Source organism: Gadus morhua, chromosome 9, assembly GCF_902167405.1.
Source record: "Gadus morhua chromosome 9, gadMor3.0, whole genome shotgun sequence".
Taxonomy (NCBI): domain Eukaryota; kingdom Metazoa; phylum Chordata; class Actinopteri; order Gadiformes; family Gadidae; genus Gadus; species Gadus morhua.
This window is the reverse complement of record NC_044056.1, coordinates 22,931,418-22,959,254: the sequence shown is the minus strand read 5'-3', so window position 1 is coordinate 22,959,254 and position 27,837 is coordinate 22,931,418. Positions and strand designations below refer to the sequence as shown.

The 27,837-nt window shown below is 40.4% G+C and overlaps 1 protein-coding gene across 3 annotated transcripts; it reads right to left on the bottom strand.

The window, feature by feature from the left end:
• Positions 1-689: 689 nt before the first annotated feature.
• Positions 690-27,837, bottom strand: saal1 (serum amyloid A-like 1). Of its 3 annotated transcripts, none has more exons than XM_030366236.1 (13): positions 27,706-27,837; positions 26,932-27,125; positions 22,555-22,656; positions 22,179-22,262; positions 21,912-21,991; positions 20,714-20,773; positions 20,513-20,628; positions 20,133-20,292; positions 19,914-19,996; positions 19,637-19,822; positions 12,082-12,272; positions 10,034-10,126; positions 690-987 (listed from the first exon to the last, which is right to left on the bottom strand). In XM_030366236.1, the coding sequence occupies exons 1-13, from the start codon at positions 27,707-27,709 to the stop codon at positions 841-843; spliced, it is 1,500 nt and encodes a 499-aa protein (XP_030222096.1). In that variant the 5' UTR covers positions 27,710-27,837; the 3' UTR covers positions 690-840. The 3 variants fall into 3 exon arrangements, with proteins under 3 accessions (XP_030222096.1, XP_030222097.1, XP_030222098.1); XM_030366237.1 differs by having other exon boundaries at positions 690-981; XM_030366238.1 differs by lacking the exon at positions 20,714-20,773.

The window sequence follows — 27,837 nt, the reverse complement described above, 5'->3', positions numbered from 1 at the left end:
TTTTCCAGAACACGTCATGCACGTTGGTGCTCGACATAAAGTTGCATGTAGTGGTCTGCATCATCCTTTCCGAACATATGAGTAAGGGACACGCTGACGACAACATTAAGTGTTTACAAGGGGGTGACAGTCATTGCAGGGCGGGGGGGGGGGGGGGCGACAGGAGATGAAAGGCCTGAGCCAGGACACAATGAACTCATTTGGTTTCCAAATGCACAATTTCGCCCACTCAAGAGGACCTGCGCATGATTTCTAGTGTTCACTAGAGCTGGGCGAATATAGCAGCTTTTTAATTAAAGGTTGGATTGATATGGAGAACAGCTTTCTAATGTAAATCCTGAGTTGGTGAGAGTGCCTGAGGGAAAGACCACATGACTAAAAAGGTATTTTACGATAACCTCGATATAAATGGCTGAACTGTTGATGGGAGTCTTCTATTTATATCGAAGTAAAATAAGACACAAATAATTTTTACTATGGTCCATTTAAAAATGGGGCAGGTTTAATTCACCGCGGCTCATGTATTAATCTTGCATTACTTGATCATTAAAGCATATTTGCGCCGGTCAATAGTTCCCAGATGATCCAATCCGTCACCTATGGAGGGATTCTACTGCCGAATCTTAAATCCATATTAAGTGGAAATATTCCAATACAATAACACAATAAAATGGTAATAAAACATTCAACTCGTTGTAAATTGTACATTTAATGAACAAAACAAGTCTCAAATATACACACTGACACAGACACTATCTCAGTGTTCCTTCTGGTAAATCTCCTATGATGAATCCAAAGCAGAACGTGATATCACTTTGATCCGTGACCATGAGCTCCAACCTAAGGCTGTTTCTCAGCAGGCTCCTGTAGCTCCTGAAGGGCGTGTTCTGGCTCCCCGGGGCCTCCGGCACACAATCGCTTCCTCGTCACCTCGGCCAGCTGGGGATAAGCTTCTGTCAACAAGGAAGCCAGCTGCTCCAACTGGACCAATATGGAGAAAACACACAAAGCATTTTTACAGGAACGTAGACAGCTAGATGAGAGTTGACAAAGGATGGGAATGGATATCATTTTACTGATACTGTCGCTATCATCGCTCCTGCTTATGGCGGGGCTTAGACTCAAACAGTAAACCTCCTGAACAGCAATGCTTAGCACTGCTGCCACCTGCTCTGCCGCTGAGGCACATGCACCCGCCAGCAGGGGCAGCACAGACTATATTTGGAGGAGTCGTCCATACTTTGAGGAAATGGTGTGCTTGGTAAATATTGGGAAATGGTATGCCATTAAAGCAGGTTCCCCCACTTATCAAAACTTATCAAAAGTCAACATCAACCATGTCTCAAAGACATTGGCAACATGGATTTCATAACCTTTCCTAAAAAAGGTTGGTTGAGGTCAGACTCGAACCGGCAACCTCATGAGGGGTATTCCATTAATGTCGCTAACGAAAGCGGCGCTTAGTTGATTAAGCCCGGTTAGAATTAACGCCAACTTCCACTTGAAGCTAAAGCCATTCCATGAATGCAGTTCAGCCGCGTTTTGCTCAGGCTAGGTCAAGCCAGGCTTAAGTATCATGGATTACGCGCTCTCACAAGATATGTAACCAACCCAGAACCGTGAATGTCGAATCATGGATCAAATATCCGAAAAGGACAGAGCGGGATCTTTTCCAGAGGCGAATAGAAGCTGCTTGTGGAGGTTTATGAGGAGTACAAGCATATAATAAATCAAAAATGGATCACCGTAACCATTAAAGTGGAAAGGAAGCAATCAAATAAAACATGTCTATAGCACTAGTTAAATATTTAAATATACCATAAATACAAATAAAGTCGGAAATATGTCCCGTTATTCAGAATGAAGCACAAACACATTGCATCAATTACAATGTTTTCAGCCTGTGCGCCGCCATCTCTGTTTTCAGAATACGATGACGTCACGAGAATGGTTGGTACGAACATTCTATGTTGTTTACATAGCGGCTCATAGCCTCACAGGTAGCTTACTGCCTCAACAAAATGGATATGGACGAATTGGATAGACCCACCAATGAGGGCAGGCATCCAATTGTCTATGCTTTGAGCCAGTAAGAGAAGTCGGAGTTTTAGTGCCCCCAACAGAGCCTGACTATGGAGGAGAAATAGATGAAGGAGAGAGAGATGTATCTGAGCGCACAGGAAACAATCGGTGGTGCTTGTGTGGGGTTTGTGTCCCTATGTCCACTGACATGGAGAGTGTCTGCTGCCATGAAATGAACCTGTAGTAATGCAGTGTAAGATATGTATATATATTGCACATTATATATTATTATATTTTTTATATATATATATATAATAATTATTATAATATAATAAGATAAGAAAAGTAAAGTACACGGGTGCAGCAGCTGGGCTCCACGCTGCCTTACAGTTCGTTAATTTCATGATACAAGTAATTGTCGTGCCATTTGGGTGTGCACGTGAATATGCGAAAATAGTGCAACCGACGGTGTTTGCAAATGGATTATTTCCGATAACAATGGATTATTTTGGCGATGGATTAGAAATTATCAAGAGCATGGAGCGACCTAGTCTGCAAACAAGACAATCTTCAAACAGTGAGTGTACTTGTACTAATTTATCTGTTTCTCTAGTAGTAGAAGCTAAGTGTACCTCTCGTTCCTCTGCCTGGCAAGCACGTTTCTGCGCTCTTTCGCTGCGCATAAGAGCAGCGCCCGGGTCCGATCTGACGGGTATGTCCGTGTCTCCACTGCACTATATCCACTAAAATTAAAAATAGTTGGCACAGCATCTGGCTTCAGGCGATTGGTGGGACGGCGAACAAATCTCCCATCTTCAGAAAAAGCTCCCTCTTCGATGTAATCAGCCTCTATAAAGTGGTCGCTACATACTCTCTGCCCTGGTCCCATTGGGGGGCTGAGGCGTTTCAATGCAGCTAAGCATCTTCGGAGCACTTCAGGCTTCTTGACGGGAATTACATGGAAATGAACTATTCTACCGCTCTCCTTTAACCGATAAAATTCGTTTGAACAGCCAGGGGCAATACAAAAGGACCCCCCTGTTCTTCTTCCAATATCCGACATGTTTATTTTAAAGAGCCAACCATTCTGATGACGTAGCGCCTGCGTTTTTAAAACATGGCTGCGCCCTAGAGGCGAAAGTCGTTATAAACATGTCATTTTACGGTGAAACTACTTGAATTTCAGTATTGATGAAAATCCATGTGTTTCCAAAAATGAAAAAACAAACAAAAAATTGACACAGTTCTCAGTGCTTCATTTCCACTTTAATAAAAACAGGGAGGCCGCCTGGCAATAAAATCGCAGATCTTCTGAATCAATGAGTAGTTTAAGCGTAACATATTTTAATGAGATATTGACTGTAGATTTGTATTCAGGGAGATAGTTTCGAGGTAACGTGTCGGACTAGCACCCGGTCGTCCGGGGTCCAATCCCCACCTAATTAGTAATTTAGCAAGGATTACTGGAGAAATCAAACAACATTTCATGCCTTTTATTTTCCATTTCTTTGAAGATTCTGAATTGAATAACCATAGTATTTATTTCAACAGAGGTGGTCTCGGCTGCCTGCTGAGAAACTCACCTGAATGGAATTTATGTGGCTGACAATTTCCCATGCAGCATCAGTAACATTAATATTAACATTAACTTTACCATGGGTTTTTGCAAGTTATATTTGGGTCCAGGAATATTGTAAGACATATTTGTTATATAAAAAGTCAATTGTTAAGCCTAATTTCTCTGATATAAAGGAAATTGCAAAAATGAGCCAACGCCAAAAATTGAAGGCCGTACTCAGGACGCAAACTCGCTTCCCCCGAACTACAGGTCAAATGCTAGACCACTCACCCAACTGCTAGTTCATCAAGTTTACAGAATACATATCGTTGCGTAAAAATGTGTTGAGAAAATAGCCACGATAAAAATAGATAGCAAATAATTTAATTATTTTATTTGCATAATTTAATTTCAGACCCTTAGTGAAAATATACGCTGTTTGTACGTCATATACGGTGTGTACATTTATGACAAAATTGTGAGGACTAGGCTTGGCGTAACCTTCTGATGGTACGCTTGTATCCGACAGATGGACTTCTCTGAAACACTGCTCAAGTAAGCCTGACAGTTAGCCTGGTACCGACCAGGTTAGTTTGGTCGGATATATTGCCATGGTTACTTAGCGGAGATTCCCTTAAGCCACGTTAATGGAACGCAACTCTAGCGGAAAGTAGCAAGGCTTGGCGAAATAAGCCCGGCTTTGCCTTCAGCTTGGTTGATGGAATACCCCTATGGTCAACTTGCCTCTGCGCCATATGGACATATAATCCATCAAGGGCAGATGAGTTTATTTTGAGAAGGAACAGTCTTGGATGAAATTCTGAGCATGGTGAGTGAGGTCAAAAGGGATTGGTATGGCATAAAACAGGTTTACCCCAAGTATCAAATCATCACCAACCACGTCTCCAATGTAAACAGTGGCAAAATCCAATGTCAAAACCAACTTTAGAGAAAGTATGTGTACACCCCTTTAAAGGAGACTACCCAGTGGACTGAAGTAAACATTCTTCATCTATCCAGCAAAGATCTAGGAGGACACGCCCACTAGTGATGTCAAATGGGGCAGATTTTTGAAACGGCTTGTAAGGCTAACCACTCTCACACCTGGTGGTATAATATGCCTCCTTTAAGGCCCCTAATAGACTTTCTTTGTTGGGATTTAGACTTGAACTTCGGCATGGGTATACAAAGGAATCTCCTCCTTCAGCGATCTTAGACAGCCGAGCCTACGTCATTGTGACGCATAGTTATACCTGTTTAAATGTCTCGAATATGCATAGATAATTTACATCTAATTGTATACCGCCACTTTTTTGGGTCTTACTCAGATGATTCTTTCAAAACATAGTCCCACAGCCACCTGGTACATGTTTTCAAAATGTGCACCTTTTACGAACTGGTGCACAAAATCGGTTTGTCTGCGGGCATTTGACCAAACTGTGTGGTCACATGGGTTGTACCTGGAAAGTTGCTCACCTTCTTGGTGGAAATGGCAGCCTGTTGAAGTTCTTTACATTGAGAAGCTTGTGCCTCATGTTCTGAAATCCTGGAGGGAACAGGCTGGGAGAGCCATGTGCACAGCCTAGACCAGGGGTCGGCAACTGGCGGCCCGTGGGCCATAACTGGCCCGCAAGATTATTCTTAAGTTATATATATATATTTTTTTTTTTCAAATATCGATTTTCTATATCTGTTAGCTTAAATGTAAAGGGCCGGATACAGTGAACTTTTTTTTCTTTCACAACCGTTTTTGAATTTAAATGTATCAAATCCTGATACTACTCCCGGAAGGTTAGAGACACACTCGACACGGTCACGCGTAAGCTGCGAGGGGTTGAGCGGGAGTTATTGGAAACTGCAATATTAAATGAAACGAAACCCCCCTCTATAGGCCTATATACAACAACCATGGCGACCCAACATTACGTATTTTTGTCTGATACTGCAGAGAAAGGCAGGTGCTGTTGACAAAAGTCCACAAAGGATTTAAGACGCCAATCTCTGAGTCTTCGCTGTTTAACGCAAGTATTGTCTCTGATGAGGCTACTTCGCCTACAGCTCTTCTAACGGTGAGTAGGCTAGGAACGGAGGTTTGTGTGTGTGTGCAGTCAGTGAGCACCCGCCATGGGGGGGGTGTGTGTGTGTGTGTGTGTGTGTGTGTGTGTGTGTGTGTGTGTGTGTGTGTGTGTGCGCGTTTTAAGAATGGTTGGCTGCTTTTTTAGGTGCGCACTACTGCCCTCTCTCCAGCATAAGGCCTTTCTACTCTGCAAGCCGGTTCGGTCGAGGCTTGGCACGCCTGGCGATTTCACCAAAAATACATCATTGATTTAAAAAATATGTAAATTAAAGAGGCCCACCGTTGTTTGTTCTTAATTGTATAACCTATCACTCAATTTCGGCAAATTAGATTTCTTTACCTAATGTATAAAAAGGGGCTTTTCCCCCCCCCCCGCTCGCGTAGGGCACCGAAACGGCCAGCAGCGGCCCTAGCTGTGCGGTACCAGGGCCCAGACATAAGAGACTGTCAGGGACAAAGCCACAGACGACTGTGGTTGAAGCATCATCACTAGCGGAGGACTTTTGGTTATACCGCGTCCACATTTGCACGATCATACATGGAATCGGATTTGTGTCAATTATAATCAAACAAACTTCTTAAAGCATATGAGGCGTCCATGTCTGATCATATTCCTTTTGTTGTGTCACTAGATTGTGAGAGTCTCCCTGAGATGTCTCAGGAGGGTAAACATGCCTGTAAGGCCAAACTGGATTGGGCCAAGCTCACAAATGAGGATATTTTAACCTACTATGGGAAAACTGATATCCTTCTTAGTGCTGTATATTTACCGAGAGATGCAATTATGTGTTCTGACGTAAACTGTAATGTAATTTCTCACCGTAAAGATCTCTGTGCCATGTACAATGATATTGTTGGAGCTGTGTATGAGGCCAGCAGGTCATATCATAAGTATTCTAAAAGGGGAAAGTCTGACACCAAGCCAGGTTGGAAAAAGCATGTTGCTGCTCATCATGCAGAAGCTAAAGAGGCATATAAAGCTTGGGTTCAGGAAGGCCGACCTAGACAGGGGCCTGTCCTGGATTATAAAAAGTTAACTCTTTCAAAATTTAAATATGCAGTTCGTTATATATCCAAAAATGAACAAGTTATGAGAGCAGACTCTATGGCTGAAAAGCTTCTAAGTAAGAATGTTGTTGAATTTTGGAAGGAAGTGAGAACTCATAACAGGAGCAATACATTGTTGCCTAGCACAGTAGAGGGAGTCTCTGGAGCTGATAAAATCGCTGATTTGTGGAAGCAGAATTACTCAGCTTTATTTAATTGTGTAAAAAGTGACCCTTATACAGTTGGCAATATTTCCAATAGGGATGCAGTAGGAATCACAACACATGAGGTTTTTGAAGCTATCACAAAATTATCTGTGAATAAAGCAAGTGGCTCAGATCAGATCACTGCAGAGCACCTCGGGTTAGCTAGCCCGAAAGTGGCCGCTCTACTTGCCATATGTTTCACTGGCTTTATGACGCATGGGCTGTTGCCCGACTCTATGTTGGCCGTAACTCTTGTGCCTGTCATTAAGAACAAAGCAGGCAAGATTGGAAGCATGGACAATTATAGGCCAACCGCACTGGCAAGTGTGATTTCCAAAGTTCTGGAGAGTATTCTTTTAGATCGATTGGGTAAGTATATTAATACCAGAGACAATCAGTTTGGTTTTAAACCAAAGCATGGCACTGAGTTGTGTATTTATAGTTTGAAAGAAATAGTAGAAATGTATAGAGGGCAACATTCCTCTGTTTTAATTGGAGTTATTGATGCCTCTAAGGCCTTTGATAGAGTCAATCACCAGAAGCTGTTCACAAAATTAAATCAAAGGGGTGTACCTGCTAGCATTATAAGAATACTTGCATACTGGTATGCTAACCAGAGTATGCAAGTCAGATGGGGTAGCAGTGTCTCTGGTCCTTTCAGTGTTGCTAATGGAGTTCGACAAGGGGGGCTACTGTCACCAGCCCTCTTCAATCTGTACATGAACGATTTATCTGACCAACTGAACGATTGTAGAACGGGCTGTATGATTGGTAACACGGTGATTAACCATTTAATGTATGCGGATGATTTGGCCATTCTCTCTCCCAGTAGTGCTGGGTTTCAGCAGTTGTTAAATGTGTGTACAGAATATGGTGTCAAACATGATGTGCAATACAATTCAAATAAGAGCAGTGTGATAATATGTAGGGCGAAGGGAGATAAGGACCTCCACTTTCCACAATTTTATCTTTCTGGGGAAAAGCTTTGCGTTTGTTATAAAGTTAAGTACCTCGGGCACTTTATAACAGATCAAATGTCTGACGATGACGACATTTTAAGACAGTGTCGTACATTATATGCCCAAGCCAATATGTTGGCAAGAAAATTTCATATGTGTTCTGATCATGTTAAAATATGTCTCTTTAGAGCATATTGCACTCCCCTGTATACTGCCCCCTTATGGGGTAAGTTAAAAAAATCAAGTATGCACAGACTACAAGTTGCTTACAACGATTGTTTTAGGATTTTACTTAAAAAACCTAGGTGGAGTAGTGCAAGTGAGCTATTTGTGAATGCAGGAGTTAACACCTTACAAGCTTTATTGAGGAACCTTATGTACAGATTTATCTGTCGCCTGAATAACTCAAAGAATGAAGTCATAATGCTGCTGTCGAACCCAAGTTATAGCGCAGTACGCTACCAGTCATACCTTTGGAGGCATTGGTATAAGTGCCTTTTATAATTGGTCGTTATGTTTTTATTCTTATTTATGTGTGTGTTGTCCATTTCTTGTATTGTATGTTTTTAAATGGACCTTGAGTCTAATAATAAAAGGTTGATGATGATGATTAAAGCATCAGTGAACCACATTTCAGCTGGAATTAAATGTGATAAAAATGTCATCCTATGAAATTAAAAGAAATGCGTTATGGACAGAGTTCTAGGAAGGAGAGGGATGTTTTATGACCCAAGTCAAAATTGGGATATGTTTTGTAGTACCTACGTTGTGTATGAGCGGGATAACGAGAGATGTTGGATAGGATGCTAGTTTTTTTTTTACAAAAAATGTTGTTTGAGATTTAAGAAGTTTGATTGACACAAATCCGATTTCATAATGGAATGGAATATCTTCAAGCTGACCCCCTCATGAAGGCCAAAACCTGACTGACAAGTTGCAGACACAGGCTTTGCTGCAGCTCAGGCCTCTGCTCAAGACATGGGAGGAGAAGAACATCGTAGCCGTGTGCTCAAAGAGAAAAGGCTTAAAAAAATTGCGCGGGACATATACGTGCGGTAGCGCATGCGCTGTCAACAGTAGTTGAAAGCCGTCAACAGTAGTTACGCAGTCCTAAACGTTGGCATGGCTGAGGGGAAACGAGTTAAGACCTACCATTTTCACCCTGAGTTTGAGGAAGATAATATTGATTATTGTTGAGAAGACGCCGTGTGCAGACGGAATGAAACCCCCACTGAAGAAACCATCACCACCACCCACCCACCCCCCCCCCCCCCCTCCACGATACAAACAACCACCACCCACCCCCCCCCCCCCCCCCCCCCCTCCACGATACAAACAACCACCACCCACCCCCCCCCCCCGAATCGGTACGGACGTCGTGGTTCGGAGCATGGATTTACACAGAGAATACACAGAATAAAATGTAATAAAACTGGCGTGCAAATTAATTAATGTTGTAGAACTAATGTTGGATACGCAAGTTACTCAGGGACAACTAATGGCGCGTTTCCACCACAGGGTGCGGGTCGGTTCAGTTCGCTAAGGTGCGGCACGGATCGCGTTTCCACCGCCAAAAGTGGGCAGTGGTCTAAATGTCAGAGTGTACAGGTCGGCTCAGCAGCCCCCCCCCCCCCCCCCCCTCCACCATAAGGGTGGTGGAAACCCGAGCCGTAACTGAGCTGCGCCAAACCGCAACTTGACTACTCCACCAAGCCGCACCGAACCGACCCACATCCTCCGATGGAAATGCGCCAATTCTGTGTACTTTGCACTTTCATAAATAAGACATGCTGTGATGTGGGGTACTTATTGTTTACTGTTAAAATCTTAGATTTCACAGTTCAGGCTGTTGCAGCCATCTCAGGGGAGAGACTGTATGACACTAGGTGGTACAACCTGAGACATACACAATAATAACGAATTGCCAATGCCTTCTGCATTTTTGTTTTTTGTTTTCCATTGTACCGAACTCGTACCGAACCGTGACTTCAGTGTACCGTTACACCCCTAGTAGAGACCAGCACGCTAAATGCTCTTTCGGCCGAACTGTTGAACTTTTGACAAGTGGTAATGTAATTGATGTAAAGCCAGGGGAGACAAGTGCAATGTTTGATGGCCCAGCCCGGAAATGTAGTTTCCTGACCTAAATGAGATGAATACTTACTGCCGGCTTGAACTGAGGGAGCAGGCCGCTTACTGCTGCCTGAATCATCTTCGGTGTCAGGTACTGTCTCTGCACCAGCTCAGCCACGTCCTCCTGGGAGATAAGGAACTTTACACACAGTAGTAGCACACACAATACATCTCATAGCCTCCATTGTTGTCCTGATTCTAATCACCAGTGTTGGGAATGTTATTTTTCTACATGACCTAGTTCAAAGTTCAGTTCACAAATTTACTACTACTTCAGTTCATAGTTGATAATTAAAAATTATTGCCACAGCCCATATAGAACCACAGACAGCAATTATTGTATCAGTTTTAACACTGAAACTAGGCATCAGATTTCATCTTCATATCCAATTTTGAATCCTTAACCAACCAGGGTTTACATTAGCATTAAGGGGACAGCCTTTCCCCATTGTTGCTTTAAAGCTTTGTCGCTGTCAATTCAGTCTACACAAGTGGCAGCTGCAGCTTTCCCCCCTACAGTATATTCTCAAAAACATGAGGAAAACTTGAATGGTCTTTTTTAATTAGAGAATTGTTGTAAGAAAAACAACAATTAAGGACAATTAGTCCTTAAAGGTGCAATATTAATTGTCCATTTCAAATTCCATTTTTGTACATACTAAAAAGGAATACTGGAATCCTGGAAAAATATACCAGGCAGGTTCAATAACCAAGTTTGTTGAACCTGCTTTGTATATTTTTTTGAACAAGTGTGTTACAAGTGGCGGGGCGTGCACTTATTTAACATGCCCGGTATGAAAGGTTTCAAATAATTGGAATGTTAAAATATTCTATGAAACTTAAAACTGGACAATTTATTAATTTAGAGTTGGATTTAAATTCAATGCAGGACCACTATTGGAGTGGATTGGATGAACATTGGAATGAAATTAATTGTTTGGAGTGCCGAGGCAGAACGAATCAAGGAATGGGCGCAGTTAACTTCATATCGGCCCAAGGCAATACAATGTGTTTTACAAAGGAGATAATTGAGAATACAGCCTAGACCCACCCCTTTCCACACAAATTCTCTAAGGAGCAATACAAATAAACCAACCGTTTTTGGCCATAGAAGGCAAATCCGTTAAACCTAGACTGTTAAACAATATCCCTCGACCTCGGAGATGATCAGAACAGCCGGTCAGGTGAAATTGTTTGAGCCACAGAACAACAACAGTCTTATTTTTACATGCGATAGGCCTGCGTGCAATTGTTAGTTTGCACATAACATGTTTGCATATTTAGACTTCTTTTCTCGACTCTCCATCATTCCCTAAATTAATAGCCTCGGTGCGCAAAGACAGGCGGGATTTCCGACGCTCCTTTTACAGTAGGGGAAAGCCGGGTCGATTGAAACACGGGACGAATGAAGAACAGCGGTTTCCTCAAAAACCACGTAAGTAAGACCACGTAAGACCACGTAAGACATGTCAAACCCCGGGCAAGCTTGTGTAATAACGTCATGCCGTTCAAATGTTATCCCCACAAACCTGTTTTTGAGTGCGGCAAGTAAAATCTTTTGTGCAGTAGTTATTTTGTAATAGTAGGGGTCAGTGGGGATTTTGGGAGAGACTGGAGAATTGCCTTATGTCTTGGGCAAAAGGTCCACAGCGAATGAGGGTCGGCGACTATCCCCATTGACGAGTGTCAGTGTAGGACACTAAAGCGCATGAAACTAAGAATTAATCACATTAATTCATTAAAGTACAATGATAATAGAAATGCAATATATATTGATGATTAAAAAGTAAAGTACCGCCACTCCGACAATGAAAACAGAAATTGTCGGAGTGGGGGTATGTGGGAATGGAAGGTGGTCCCTGTGCCGTTCAGACACCAGAATGAACACATTCACAGTAACGTTCATCAGGCAGTAATACAGTATGTTCAGTTCACGTTCGTCCAAAAAATGAATAACGAGTTTCCGAACTATCGTTCAATGAACAAGTTCAGGCACTGAACTTGTTGAGATGACCTGATTAGGCAATGCTAATCAGGTCATCTCGTCTCTCACACACACATCCCTGCTGGGTTAGCTACCTTGAGGAGAGTGTGGAGGATTTCAGCCAGAAACTCTGCTGTTGTCTCCAGCAGGGCCTGGAGCTGGTCGTCCTTTGGTTTGACGTCTTTGCCCGCGTTGCTCTGGGTATGAATCTCTTGTAGTATCTCATTCTCCTCAATCTCACTGTGATACAGCAGCACCCGCAGAATACTGCCAACCAGAGGCAGGCCTACACACACACACACACACACACACACACACACACTTTATTCAGCTGTGAAGTGCTGGCATGGTTGGATAGTAGTGACTTAGTGAGTACAGGGAGGAGTTAGCCTTACAACGTGCCGTGGCTACATTGGCATTTTGACCTCTTAATTGAGAGACTAAGATCTGATTTGTGTCAGCGTTTTGAGTCACGACGCAATGTGTAACATTTCAACTAGCTCGTAGTGCATCACCTGGAAATATCTGACATGCACCCACCCTGAGAGTGTGACTACCAGGGCTTAAAGCTACATGTGTGAGGACCACCCCCATGCGGACACCCCTTACCCAGTAGTACTCCCCTATTACAGCATTGGACCATGCATTGGACCGTGTGATGGGCATATTCTTTTTATCTAAATTCTGTGGAATGCTGAAATATTTCTTAGATTAAAAAGGCATATGTCTTGAGAATAGATGGATTATTTAGACGTTAGATGGACAGACATTTGGAACACTCGAATGTGATTGCAAGCAATGGCTTCAATGACATGTTGGTTGTGCATTGACTTAATGAAGAACTTGAACTTGAACATTTGTTTAATCTCACACTGCATCTTGCATTTGGAAGATGTATCTATGCATTAAATCAAGTCACATGGGCATATCAGTGAACATCAGCACATCATTCACGTGACGAGGCCTGTAGGCCTACCAAGAGGAAGAGATGATTCCTCAAACACAACGGCTGAAGTGTTTGTTTGAGTGGTTACTCAAAGAAAGCCTACGTTGTTCAGTAGGCGAAAAGTAAGGTTAATGTCATGGTTGCCTTTATTGTTATTATCTCCTTTCAAATTATGATATTCAATCATTTTAACAAATTAATTAGAACGAATCTAGCTGTGGAGAACTTATACACTAAATGTATAATCATATGAGAAGAATGAATCATAACTCCAATCTGGGCCTATGCAAACGTACACGCTGTTATTGTATTTAGTTAGATATTATAGTCTATCGTAAAGTTCTTTGATTCATTTAAGAGACATTATATATATTTGTTTTACAATGTACAATGTATGTGGACAGAACACATTATAAACTATCAGATGCTCAATTAAGTTTGATGTTCCATCATCCCCCTTTCCTGCCTCCTATAGCTCATTGAGATGATGATCTCTAATTAGTCTTGGGTACAAAGGGTAATGTTTAACAAATATTTTCCCGAGTACCACACGCTGTCCTGAGGTTTCATGTGAAGGAACATTGAAGAATGAAGCAGATGAGAGTGAACGCTGCTCAAATGGAGATGCATGTCAGACGCCATGACAAACAGTTAGATATACTGTGACACTTTTTTTATTGTAGGATCATGAGTTATTTTTACATTGACATCTTCCTACAAACTTTTTTTTTTTTTTTTTTTTTTTTTTTAATATATATATTTATTTAAATGTAAACAATATAAATAAATGGATAAGTAACAAAATAAAATAAAAAAATAGGTAAATAAATAGAAAAAATAAATAAATAAACAAAACAAATCAATACTACATATAAAAAAAGATAATAATAATAATAATAATAATAAGATAATAATAAAATAAAAACACATACAGTATATATATACACAAGTTAACTCTTCCAGCTCTTCACGACTATCTTCAGAATATTAATAATAATAGTTTAATTATAATCCATATATGTTAACCATTTATTACATCGTTTCAAAAACTCAATTTCTAGATTTCTAGTTATATAGGTTATTCTTTCCATTTCTAAAATATTATTTATATTTGACTTCCAGTTTTTAAAAGATGGTGGAGTAGGTTTTAGCCAGTTCCTTGTTATTTGTTTCATTGCTGCTATCCTAAGTATCCTAAATAAGTATTTGTCTCTTTCTGATATGAGTTCATCCGGTGTTACACCTAAAATGAAACATTTTGGTTCAGGTACCTGGTTAATTTGGAAAATATTCGAAATAGAATTTGTAATCAGTTTCCAGAAGGTATTTAGTGATGGGCAAAAGTAGAAAACATGTGAATGGTCTGCATTATTTTCCCCACAGTTTCTCCAACACTCTGATGAGTTTGATGTCTTAAACTTTGATTGTATTTTTGGTGTGATAAAGAATCTTGTGTATATTTTCCATGCATACTCCCTCCAAAACCTAGAGTTTGTTGTTTTATGTATTGTTCCATAAATGTTTTCCCAGTCCTCTTCTTTTAACTGTCCCTCTAATTCTAAGTTCCACTTCAATGCCACAGTGTCTTGTGTTTCATTGTTTTCTTGTAGTATTTTATATATTTTAGAAAGTGTATTCTTGATGTCAATATTATAGTTTTTAATCATAAATTGTACTAAGGGATGCTGCTCATGAGTGCCTGCTCTTTTTTGAAAGGTTTTTATATAGTTTCTAAGTTGTAAATATTTGTAGAAATTTGACTGGACTAGATCATATTTCTTTAAAATAACATCAAAGGGATTTACTTCATACTTAGTTATTATTTGTGAATATATTTGTAGTCCTTTTAAGGACCAGATTTTTAAGACATTGTCCATTTTGTTTGGTTTGAAATCTGGATCCCATGCCATTTCTCTAAGATAGAATAATTCCTTATTTATATCATGTTTTTTACAAATTTGTTTCCAAGTACATAAAGTATTGTTAATCCATCTATTTTGTCCTTTCAGTTGTGTCATATCTTTTCTATCAATGAATGGTAATGTTTTTATTGAAAATGGAGTTTGTTCCTTTTCTATCGGAAGCCACTTTGCTTTAATATTATCATTAGTCCATTTCATTATGTTATTTATTTGTGTGGCATGAAAATAGGTTTGGAGGTCTGGAAGTGCTAGTCCACCATGTTCTTTCGATTTTATTAATGTTTTGAATTTGACCCTTTTCCTTTTGTTATTCCAGATAAAATTAGTTATTATGCCATTCCATCTTTTAAAACTTTGAGAAGGAATTGATGTTGGCAGGTTCTGAAAAAGGAAAAGGAATTGTGGAAGTACCATCATTTTAATTGTGTCTACTCTACTAAAAAGAGAGTTCGGTATAGTTTTCCACCTGTTCAGATCCTGTTTGATTTTGTTCTCTAGATTCTGATAATTAACTTCGTGAACTTTACTTAAATCTTTATGGATTATTATTCCTCAATATTTCAGTTTATCTTGGTTCCACTTAAATCTGAGGTTTCCTTTAGAGTAATCTGTCAATTGTTTACCAATGCATATGGACTCACATTTATTTTCATTAATTTTGTATCCTGAATGGTCACTGTATTCTTTTATTGTTTCCATTAGTTCTGGGAGTGAGTGTTCAGGGGAAGTAAGATATAAAATAATGTCATCTGCATACAATGCTAATTTATGACATTCTTGCCCTATAGTTAAACCCTTTATGTTGTCTTGTTGCCTGATTGCTTCAGCAAGAGGTTCCATACACATAGCAAATATCAGCGCTGACATTGGGTCCCCTTGTCTAGTTCCCTTATGAATTTGAAAGCGTCTTGATAGGGTGCCATTGACTCTCACTTGAGCAACTGGGTTTTTGTATATTAATTCTAACCATGAGATGAACTTGCTGTGAAATCCAAATGCTTTTGCTGTTTTGAAAATATATGGCCACAGTACTCTATCAAAAGCTTTTTCCGCATCTAGTGTTAATAGTAGTAAATCCTTATTATATTTTTGGGAAAAGTCAATTATGTCAAGAGTACGTCTTACATTGTCAGATAGGAATCTATTACAGATAAAACCAGTTTGGTCACTATCAATTAAGTCTGGCAGGATGTCCTTAAGTCTATTTGCTATGATAGAAGTTAATATTTTTTGGTCTGTGTTTAATAATGATATTGGTCTATAAGAGGATGTATCCATTTTTTCTTTCCCGTCTTTATAAATAACTGTGATCACAGATGAGTTCCATGTTGATGCCCACACACCTGATTCTAAGGCAAAGTTATAGGCGTTTAGTAATAGAGGTACCAATAATTCTCTGAACTCTTTATAAAATTCATTGGTGTACCCATCGTCTCCTGGAGCCTTATCTGTTTTTAGTTTCTTAATTTGTTGTGATATTTCCTCTTCCGTTATTCTTATTATGAGATTAGTGTTTTGCAGTGATAAGACTTGTTTTAAATTTAGTTTCTCAAGATATAATTCAGTTCTTGCTGAGTTTGTTTTGTCCGTTTCATCTTTGTACAGTTTTTCATAGTATGTTGCAAATGTTTCTGCAATTTCATTTTTGTCTGTTATAACTTTAGATGTGTCATCCTTTAATTGAGTTATATAAGATTTACTTTTTTGATTCTTAAGTCTAAAAGCTAACATTTTGATTGATTTTGGTCCTCCATCATAGTGTTTCTGTTTCGTAAGAAGTATTGATTTCTCTACATCCTGTGTCAACAATTTGTCTAATTCACCACGTTTCTTCTTTAGCAGTTTGTTTAATTTCATATCAAGTGATTTTTTATGTTTATCTTCAAGAGCTTTTATTTGTATTTCAAGTTCTGTTTTAAGTTGTTCTCTTTGTTTTTTCTTTAAAGAGGAGTATCGTATTAGTTCACCCCTTAAAACGGCTTTTGCTCCTTCCCATAGAATTATACTGTTAATGTCTTCCGTGTCATTAAATTCCAAATATTCCTTTAAGGTTTTTTTGACTGTATCTTTTAGGTCTCCATTTTGTAGGAGCGAGTTATTCATTCTCCATAAGTATTTCCCTTTGTTTGAATTCAAGTTCACTTTTAAGGTGAGCTTTGCATGATCTGATAGTGTAATTGTGCCAATAGTGCATTTAGTGATATTTATCATATCTTTTTTAAACATGAGGAAATAGTCCAGTCTATTATATGTAGAGTGTCTATTAGAGTAGTACGTATAATCCTTTGTTCTTGGATGAAGAGTTCTCCAAACATCTATCATTCCCAACTCTTTACAAGCTCTTCTCAAAATATTTGCATTTTTCTCAGATTTATGTTTAATTCCTGCTGTTGAGTCCACGTTAGGATTTAACACAAGATTCAAGTCACCTCCAATAATAACCATGCCTTTGCCTTGGGTTACTATTAAATCAATCATTTCATTCATAAATTGAGCTTTCTCATCTGGTGGGTAATAAATATTTATAAGAGTTATTTCAACGTTTTTTATCTTGCCCAACACCAAAACAAATCGTCTTTCTTTATCCACTATGGTTTTTGTCTGCTGAAATGGTACATGGTTTTTTATAATTGTTGCTACACCTCTCCTTGATGACGTATATGAGGATGAATAAATTTGTGCATTTGCAATTCTGCCCAGTTTCTTATGTTCCTCTTGCGTTAAATGAGTTTCTTGAAGAAACAATATATCTCCTTTTTCTTTTTCCAGCTGTTGAAGGATCTTCCTCCTCTTTATATAATTATTAAGACCATTTACGTTTTTAGAAATAATATTCAGATCAGTCATATCTTTCATAGATATTGTACACGTAGTTGGGTTTTAAATTTTCACTTTTAGTTAAGTTTGGGCAGGATTGCAACATTTCCATGCAATAATTCAGTCGTGAAGAGCTGGAAAAAAACAAACAATGAAAAGGAAGAGAAAAACAAAATGCTGAGTAGATTTTACCTTGAAAAACATTTGGGGTATATATACAACCAATATATTCATCAACTCATCAAACATACAAAAACATAAGAAACAAAAAAAGGAAAAAGCACCCACAGTCAAAACCATTGTGGATGTCGTGAGTCTGAGAAATAGCTCACAGTCAATGAGAGCGTTCCAGCTGCTGTTTACAATTCCTCCTCGAGTGAACGCAGCTATCGACGCTCCCTTACTCCCATCAAACACCTCAAAAAAAAAAAGATCGTATCATATCGCTTTTGTTCATGTAAGTTAGTTTAAAGTTCACGTTACCTACTACGGCACCAGTGTAATTGTCTCCACAACCCTCCGTGCTTCATCGGCGGTGTTGAAAGAGTATTCCTTCTTGTTGATGGAGAATCGGAGAGTGGCTGGGAACTGCATCCTGAATCTGATATTTTTTTCGATCAGCTGTTGGCATACTATGTTGAAACTCCTGCGTTGCTGCACAACACTTGGGGGTATATCCTGACAAATAGATATTTTAGCTCCGTCAAGTTCCAGCGATTTGGTCTTGCTGTAAGACGTAAGAATTTTCATCTTGTCGCTCGGGTTGTGGAGTTTAATGATGACAACGCAGGGTGAATCAGCTTTGGGTCGGCCGAGGCCTCTGTGGCACCTGTCCAGGCGAATCCGGCCCTTCTTGGTCTCCAGGTTGAGGACTTTGGGCAGCCAGGTTTCAAAGAAAGACAGCGCATCTATTCCTTCAGTCCCCTCCTTGACCCCGAATATGCGAATATTGTCTCGGCGTGATCTCGCCTCTTGGTCATCCACCCGGTGAGTAAGAGCGTCTATTTTCCCTTCAGCGTCTGATAGTTTGGTCTCCAATTCAACAATAATATCTTCTGTACGTGAAATGCGGTTTTCAGCTTCAGTGATGCGCTCTGAGTTCTGCTCGAATTTGGATGTTATCACATCAAGCTTCTGGGAAAACGCTAACATTTTCTCTTCCATCATAGTAGCAACTTGTCTGGTAATTTGTGTTGCCAAATTAGTAGCGTCAATTGGGGAGCTGGTGGTGGAGCTTTCGGAATCACTGTCAGTCATTTCCTTGTCGGCCTGCTTTTTTTTGGCACCTCGTCGGGTGTCATGTTTTTCCTTCCCAGCTGATGACATTTCTTTATCGGTCCGTTTGGGTAACTCTTGTAGTTTGATTGTCTTTAGTTTTATAGCGATAAACACGGTGTAACTTAACTTTTAGGGCGGCATTGATCGGGAGCGTCTGTCTTTAGCTTTCTCTCAGCGCGTCATCACGTGACATCCCTACTGTGACACTTGAGTCGATACTGATAAGGAATTATAATGAATCAAGTAGTGGGGAACTCATCTCTGCGTATGGCGTTGTGTGTCATACAAATCAACACATACTTATTGTATTTGGTTTTATATTATAGCCGATCGATCAATTCGTTTGATTATACTGTACTTATAATTAAAATTATATAATTATATAATTATATTATAATTATACTGACAAGCCAGGCAAAACAATCAAACAAAAAACTCCACATCCTGTTCATCCAACATTAGCAACCGCAAAGTGTCAACAGAGGATTCTTGTGAAGGGAATTTCCACTGGCAGGCAGACCTCTCCGTCACCACCACATTCATCCTGTCCGCACACCAGCACCAGGTGATGTGCACCTGGTGCACAGCCCTACACTGCACTACACACAGCACAGCCGGAGAAATGGTCCCCTTAGCGTGGCATGTTTCAGATCGTTGGCATTTAGCCCAAGGGGACGGTCCACTTACATGAACCCATCGGGCTGTTCCACTGGGGCTGGAGCCTGTAGAGGGCCGACAGCACTGCCAGCGCCTGGACTAGAAGAACCTTCTGCTCCTGTAGCACCAGCGGTGGATCGTCAGGCTGGCAGAGGTCCTCACAGACCAACACACACAGAAAGTCCCACACCGCCTTGCCTGGCCCGCCTCGAGCCGCTGGGAGAAACAGACGTATGGTCAAGATTAGGCTCAATTATTCTGTACAAGCAGCCAGAAGGTTTGGTAAACAATTATAATCTGGCCTTACCAAACATCTGCATGCCTTCGTCTGTGGTCGTCAGGAGTTCTAGCACATGCAGGTACACTTCTAATCCCCCCGGGCTTTCACTCCTGTAAATACACAAGGCATTTTAATTTTCAAACATAGGCAAAGGGTGTCCTTGGAAAATACCATTTCAGAACTCAAGCACTGCCATTGTCTTTGTGTAATACGATTATAACCCAGAATATCTCTTAAATCTCTTACCTGAGCTGCTTTGCAGCCTCAAGTAAAGATGCCGCCACATCCAGATGGCTTTCACTGTCATCTGCCTCTCTCAACTGTGTTATAATCCAGCTCTTCATCAGCTCCTCATCAAGGTCAAATAGCTTGTCAACCAACTCTCCCACCTTCACGAGCAGATCCACTGTACACAGAACATTTACCGACACAATAACACATTGAAGAACTTTAATGTATAATTGGGTTAATGATGTAGAGCTAGTCATTAGGGGAAAATGGAATCATTATAATCGTCATGTAACTGTTATGCGTTGACTTTGAACATATACGGGTTCTATGTTCAGAAAATGTGTATATAAATGCCTGTGTCTAAATAAGGCATGGTGTTTTTTCACAGATCTTACAGTTGGTCGAGCTGCACATGATGAAACAAAGGCTGGTGCATACAGCGCTCTGCTGTCGTATCCGCTCTATCCACAGCCCACAAGCATCTCTCTGGGACACACATGTCAGCAGCATTCTGGGAAAACAGAGCAGAAGAGGAAGCAGGTGATTTATATTACCGACACATTTTGAGTCGCAAACGTTCTCACCCACGACATTACCTGCTGGTCTCTAACAGAGTGGGAGGGTCGGAGTCTCCAAGCAGAAGCAACAGTACTATCCTGTGGACAACAGTGGACAGTGTTGGGAAAGTTCACTTTCTACGTGAACTAGTTCAGTACACAAATTAAAAAATGAAATAGTTCAGTTAATTTGAACTAAGTTCACAGTTCATAGTTCTTTTTTTCAATATGTTGCTGTGAGCTATTATTTTTCTCCGGTATATTGAACATTGAGCCCCCTTTGTGGTTTGTCTAGAATGATATAGAGTGGTTGAATCAAGTATCGTGTTTTATTGCACATTTTAGCATTTTGTAAATCCCATTGATTTCTGTTGGAAGACTCATTGCTCGTTGGCCGGAAACGGAAAGGGGGGGGGTGTTCAAGTTTGGTTGTAGTCTTTTCGCTCGGTTCTAGCCCAACTGTTGGGACGGAGAACCGAGCGGAAAGACTACAACCAAACGTAAACAGCCCCCCTTTCCGTGTCCGGCCAACAAGCAATGATTCTAGGAGGTATTCTAGTCCGCTGAGCTATGAGCCAGAGAAATAACGTTATGGATTGTACATATTTATAATTTGAAATTCGTCTCAGCCTTTATACCACAGATACTCTAGGGTCTATAGCATATAACAGCGTTGTCTGATTACAGTTTAATTCTTTTTTGACAATTTAACAGCTCTCGTTTTCAAGAATAATCACAGCGCCATTCGTTTCAATGGGAATCGCGATGGTATACTTTCAACATAAAGTGTACATATTTATTATTTGAAATTCGTCCCAGCCTTTATACGACAGATACTATAGGGTCTATAGCATATAACCGGGTTTTCTGATTACAGTTTAATGTAACAGTAAGCTGACATCACCGCAACTGCAAATTAACCACACGGAGATAACCACGGCAACCGGTCAAACAACACGGCGTTCTGCGCGCGGATCCGCCGTGTTGATAAACAAATAACCCCCATATTGAACGAAGTAAAACCAAGTGAGCGTGCCGTTCACAGACACCAGAATGAACGAGTTCACAGTAATGTTCATCAGGCAGTATTACACTACGTTCAGTTCACGTTCGCCCAAAATATGAACGAGATCATGAACTATCGTTCAATGAAGGCGTTCATGCACAACACTGACAGTGTTGTGCATGACTCCAGAATGCATTTCGTATGAAGTCTGTTGTGAAAGTTCTGTCCTACCCCAAGTCCTCATTCTGGCTCAGGGCTAGACATGTATCAGGGAAACATGCGATGTTGCCAAGGATTCCTACACAAATCTCCTGCAGGAAAATAAACGCAAGAATATCTGTCAATGTAGTCTACTTCATCACCACATGTCGACTTATGTCGAGCACTATTACCTATTTTTAAATGCTTGTATCTAAACAGACCAAAAGCGAATTCAGGTAGATAAAGTAAGGACCAGGTAGCGGTCAGGTATCCTTCAAGTGAAAATATTCCACTCACTGTTAGGCGAGGACATTGGGATTTGGCAATCACCCCAAGAAGGATATCAGCGGCTTTGAACTCCTGCAGGAAACCAGCTACATCCTATAAACAAACAGATACATATTAGTCACCTGAGAATGAGATGAAAACTACTTCAATAGGGCTGGGCAGCAAGGTGATCACAACACACTATTATAGACAATAATCCGGATATTTATTAATCCACATTATATACACTTCCACACAATTATCCAATGATCGAAATCTCACCAGCCCAACAGTTTTAATTTTAGTGCCAATAAGCTATGCTTCAAGACGTTTACAGACAGACACACGCACACACAACCTTTTGAATTTAATTAAAGAATTTAATGTTTTAAGATGAAAAACACACCTTGTCCATTGCCATATCCCAGACTCTACACAGATCTTCCTCTTCATCATCAGCAAGTTGCATTGGAGTGTCAGATTCTTCAGAGTCATGTTTTGTCACCATCTATAAAAGAACAGTATATCACCTTTAGGTTGCAAAGCCCAAAATGGTCTAAGCTTGGTCCGGTTGACCAAAGGTGTGATTATGATAAATTAAAGGACCACATTCCTAATACTCTAATACCCTTATAATATTTATATTCAAGTCACAGTTTATCATAGTGGTCCATAATATTTTAACATTAAAAATTCAATACTAATTTATTCCTCCCTTCAAAAGTGGATAATGTGCAAGGTATACTCAAAAGTTTATGTCTCTGATAATGGCCTATTTTAATCAAATGTAGAGTACTAAAAACATATTTTAATCTTACCTGGACCAGTCGGATTAGAGTACTAAAAATATTGCTGCCTCTTACCTGGATCAGTCGTGTTAGAGTACTAAAAACATCTTTGGCTTACCTGGACCAGTGGGGTTAGAGTACTAAAAACATCCTTGGATCTTACCTCGACCAGTCGGGTTAGAGTACCATAACATCCTTGGATCTTACCTCGACCAGTCGGGTTATGCCGCTTTTCCACTGCATGGTACCAGCTCGACACGACTCGACTCAGCTCGCCTTTTCTGCGTTTCCACCGCGAAAACATGGTATCTGGTACCTGAAGTGGCTGCTTTTTCTAGTACCGCCTCGCTCTAGGTTCCAAGCGTATGAAGGTATTATTGTAGCAAAAGTCTTTAGCACCTGTAACTGCAGAATTTGAATGCGTACACTAAAGTCACAGTAAATTTGAAGTCGTATATATTTATTTTGCATGTGTACTCTAAAGTCACAAATGTGTAACAGTACATTTGTAGTCATAAAAAATATATATATATTTTTTATACCATTGTAAACACAAAATAGGGTCTACGAGTACGCTAATCTGTGTTACAGGTGCACAAATCCTTTTGCTACAATTATTGCAGCGCAGTTGGTGCAAAACACATTCGCACACCCGTGTTTCATAATCTGAGAACATGCCCAAAAGGTGTGCATTCGTAAACCCAAATTTGAACAAATGCATCAGAAGTTGCACATCTGTGAACGCTATGTTAATTCAGCATTTTAATGAGCGAGCACAAAACCATTTTACAACTGCTCAAATCTGCTCCTGCAAGTCTCAGCTGTGGGGTTTTTTGCAGGTTGTTTTGCAACACGCCTAGGTGGTAAATGTGTAGCAAAAGTATTCGTATCCGCGGATGACAGAGCGTCCGTGAGCGGGACAAAATAGTCCCGCCCATAATTTCCTAATCCAATGAAAATCGCCGGCAGGGATGCATTTCTCAAATTACAGTGACGGCTGGTGGTGATTTTGGGTGGGTGGGCTAAAGAATGCATTACATTTATCAATACTTCACAGGGACGCCATGAGGTCACCTTTATATCTCTGTTCATAACTTTCATATAATGTGAATGATTTTTAAACAAGATTAAGGTGTAGAGAAAGGCATGTCTTTATTTGAAGCACAATTATAAATAAAAAGAAAAATAAGGTGTTTAAAGTGCTTCACTGAGCTGAAATTGAACATTTCGAACTAAACCATTAAACAAAATAAAACTTTTTTTGTGCTTAAAGTATTACGCAATTAAAATGTTGACTGGTCTCCCTTTGTGCAAAATGCGGCTGTAGACGATCACACACTCTTTGGTAGAGGCGTCTGTGTCGCCGTCAATCATGAAGGACAAGTAGGCCTATGTGGCGTTTCCGACGTCCGCAGCTGTCTTTTGCTTTAAGGTGTCGCCCATTAGGCCTACTGCAATGAATTGTGCACATTCCATCTCATTGCCATACGTCGGGTTGATGTTTAATCCATTTCTCTTCATGAGAATAATTTCGGATTTAAATTGAGAATGGCAACTCCTCTTTGGCAATGTTGTATGCAACATTAAATTAGATCATTTCCGATTCCTTAGAGAACCTTATTGTTACTGCCTGTCGCTGAAATGCAGCTTGGAGAGGGGCCACTTTCTCTACACACTTGTCACGTCATGTTGGGTTATTTAGACAGCTTTTTAAATGTTTCGATACGAAACGTAGTTGACCCGCTTACAAATGCACTATTACCGGCCATATTCTGACCGCACTCCTGACAGTAAATCTGTACATCGTTTGGTTGATGTGTCCCCAATCTTTTCACTTCCAATTTTTCCTCCAAAGACATTAAAGAAAACCGATTAGAAAGTAAATAATCCACTTCATTCATTTTCATGCTAACGCCCACCATACTGCACTTGCGCTACTGTGCTGTGATTAGTCGAAGGTCACTGTACTGTAGCTACTGTGCTAGGTCAGCCTTTGGGCTAAACTAATTTAGCCCAAATAGGAAGCATATGAAGGGGGCGTGTCAGGGCACCTGTCAATCAACGTCAATGGAAGCTTACGCTACTGTGCTTGGGCTGAATACATTTAGCCCATTCACAGGAAAAAAACGAAGATATATATATCCTGGGTTTTTCTGTCACTTTTTGGTGCTGTTGCTCCTTTAGGTTCTACCAAAATTTAAAACAATATGCTCTAAGTTTTTAATAATGTTTTTTTATTTTCACTGTAAGAGGGCTTAGCCCTGTTAGCCAATTTATACCAGCCGTCCCTGACTGGGACCCATCGCGTGCCAGCCATGGAGCTATAAAGATCGCAGCATTCTCAGCGCGGGTACGTTTCTTTCTGGAGAAGTGAAGAGGGCGTCCTACTGAACGGAGATTGGTATCCTACATTATGTAAAATGAAATGACTTAGTTCAAGTGAATTCTCCCCAAAGTATTGCATTAACATTTCTGAATTTATGTTATGGCGACCATTAAAATACATTCAAGGACATTTGCGGCATGTAAATGAAATACTTTGGGGGGAATTCACTTGAACTAAGTCATTTCATTTAACATAATGTAGGATACCCATCTCCGTTCAGTAGGACGCCCTCTTCACTTCCCCTGAAAGAAACGTATCCCGCGCTGAGTATGCTGCGATCTTTATAGCTCCATGGCTGGCACGCGGTGGGTCCCAGTGTAATTTGAGAAATGCATCCCTGCCGGCGATTTTCATTGGATTAGGAAATTATGGGCGGGACTATTTTGTCCCGCTCACGGACGCTCTGTCATCTATTCGAATACTTTTGCTACACATTTACCACCTAGGCGTGTTGCAAAACAACCTGCAAAAAACCCCACAGCTGAGACTTGCAGGAGCAGATTCGAGCAGTTGTAAAATGGTTTTGTGCTCGCTCATTAAAATGCTGAATTAACATAGCGTTCACAGATGTGCAACTTCTGATGCATTTGTTCAAATTTGGGTTTACGAATGCACACCTTTTGGGCATGTTCTCAGATTATGAAAAACGGGTGTGCGAATGTGTTTTGCACCAACTGCGCTGCAATAATTGTAGCAAAAGGATTTGTGCACCTGTAACACAGATTAGCGTACTCGTAGACCCTATTTTGTGTTTACAATGGTATAAAAAATATATATATATTTTTTACCACTACAAATGTACTGTTACACATTTGTGACTTTAGAGTACACATGCAAAATAAATATATACGACTTCAAATTTACTGTGACTTTAGTGTACGCATTCAAATTCTGCAGTTACAGGTGCTAAAGACTTTTGCTACAATAATACCTTCATACAAGCGAGCTGAGTCGATGCTAAAAGGTGATGTCGGCAGACGGCCGGCCACTGATTGGCCAGAGAGTGTGACGATGTCACAAGAGCGACATGGCAACCATGCTGGTAACAGCCATAGCAGCGCCGCAGCCAACATATATTCCACTTCTTCAACTTCTTCAACATGACCGCTAGTCTACACAGTGGTCCATTGCTGAGGTGCAGACGCTTCTGTGTCTTGTGGCCGAGGATAGAATTCAAAAAGAGCTGGACGGAGCCACCCGCAATGAAAAGGTTTATAAGGAGGTCGCTAAGTTGATGGAAGACCATGGTTACATCAGGTCGTACGTGCAGTGTCGAGATAAGCTCAAAAAGCTTAAAAGCGACTATAAGGCCATTAAGGACCAGAACGGCAGGAGTGGGTCGAACCGCAAATCGTGGAAGTGGGTTGGGTAGGTCTTGTTTGCGTCGCGTACAAAAATACGTCACGGCCCTTTCGCGCAGCCGACCCCGCCCACGTCCAGGAGGTACTATTTGCGGTGGAAAAGCACCCGTGCTGCGGCCGTGTCGAGTCGTGTCGTGTCGAGTCAAGCTACATGTGCGGTGGAAAAGCGGCATTAGAGTACTAAAAACATCCATGGATCTTACCTGGACTAGTCGGGTTAGAGCACTAAAAACATCCTTGGATCTTACCTGGACTAGTCGGGTTAGAGTACTAAAGAGCCAGTGCTTGCTGTAGACGGTTTCTCCTATGGCATCTCCCGCTTCCTCAGTCTTCTCTCCATCTGCGGGTGGAGGTGATGGGTTGCGGTCCATGCCAGACGAACTCACCTCTGGTGACCAGAAACTTTCATTTGCCTCATCTTCTTCTGCACTTTCATTATGATCTGACATAGGCAGGCAAGGAATGGAAAAATAACATGATCAGGGATGAATGCAAAGCCTGATTATCTAACCGTATTATACAATCTGATAGATATCGAAATTCATTTTTGACAACATCCCAGCAGCAGTTGAAAACACAGGATAAAATACAATACAATAAAAATACCAAGTACTAATGAAGACAAAAATAGACAGGGTAAACAAAACAAACGGTATAAACAATATAAATGATATTAATTATAAATTATAGAGTGGCCCAGTACCAGTACTTCACAGGTACAAAAGCAAAACTAAAAAAATAAATATATAGATATAGATATACAAATAGCAATGTTTGGAAGATACTGATGAAGACATTCAATCGCACAACCTTCACTTTTTATGTCGACAATGTGTACCTTACCCTGATGTAGCCTAACAATAGATGTCTTGCAATGGACCACTAATGGTTCACATTAATATACATTAGCAAGCTCACGTTAGCTTCGTGTGTGGCTAATGGTTCACTTCAAAACAAACACCATGTCAAAGAGCGAACGAAAATGACAGAAATTGTGAATGAATGAAGGAATGAAAACTCACTCATTTCGACCACCCCTTTTGTCAAATAGGATCTTAAACCCCCAGATGAGAAGTCATTGCTGTCCCATGAGATGTAAACATGGATGTAAGGCGGCGTTTCAATCTTCCGCCTTTACCAAGTACACACATGCG

Bases quoted from the DNA above. Each gene is read 5' to 3' on its own strand.
- saal1 (XM_030366236.1), bottom strand. The intron at 19,823-19,913 runs GTAAGGCCAGAT...TGTTTCTCCCAG, and splicing joins CGAAGGCATGCAGATGTTTG to CGGCTCGAGGCGGGCCAGGC. The intron at 10,127-12,081 runs GTAGCTAACCCA...CTTATCTCCCAG, and splicing joins TCCTCCACACTCTCCTCAAG to GAGGACGTGGCTGAGCTGGT.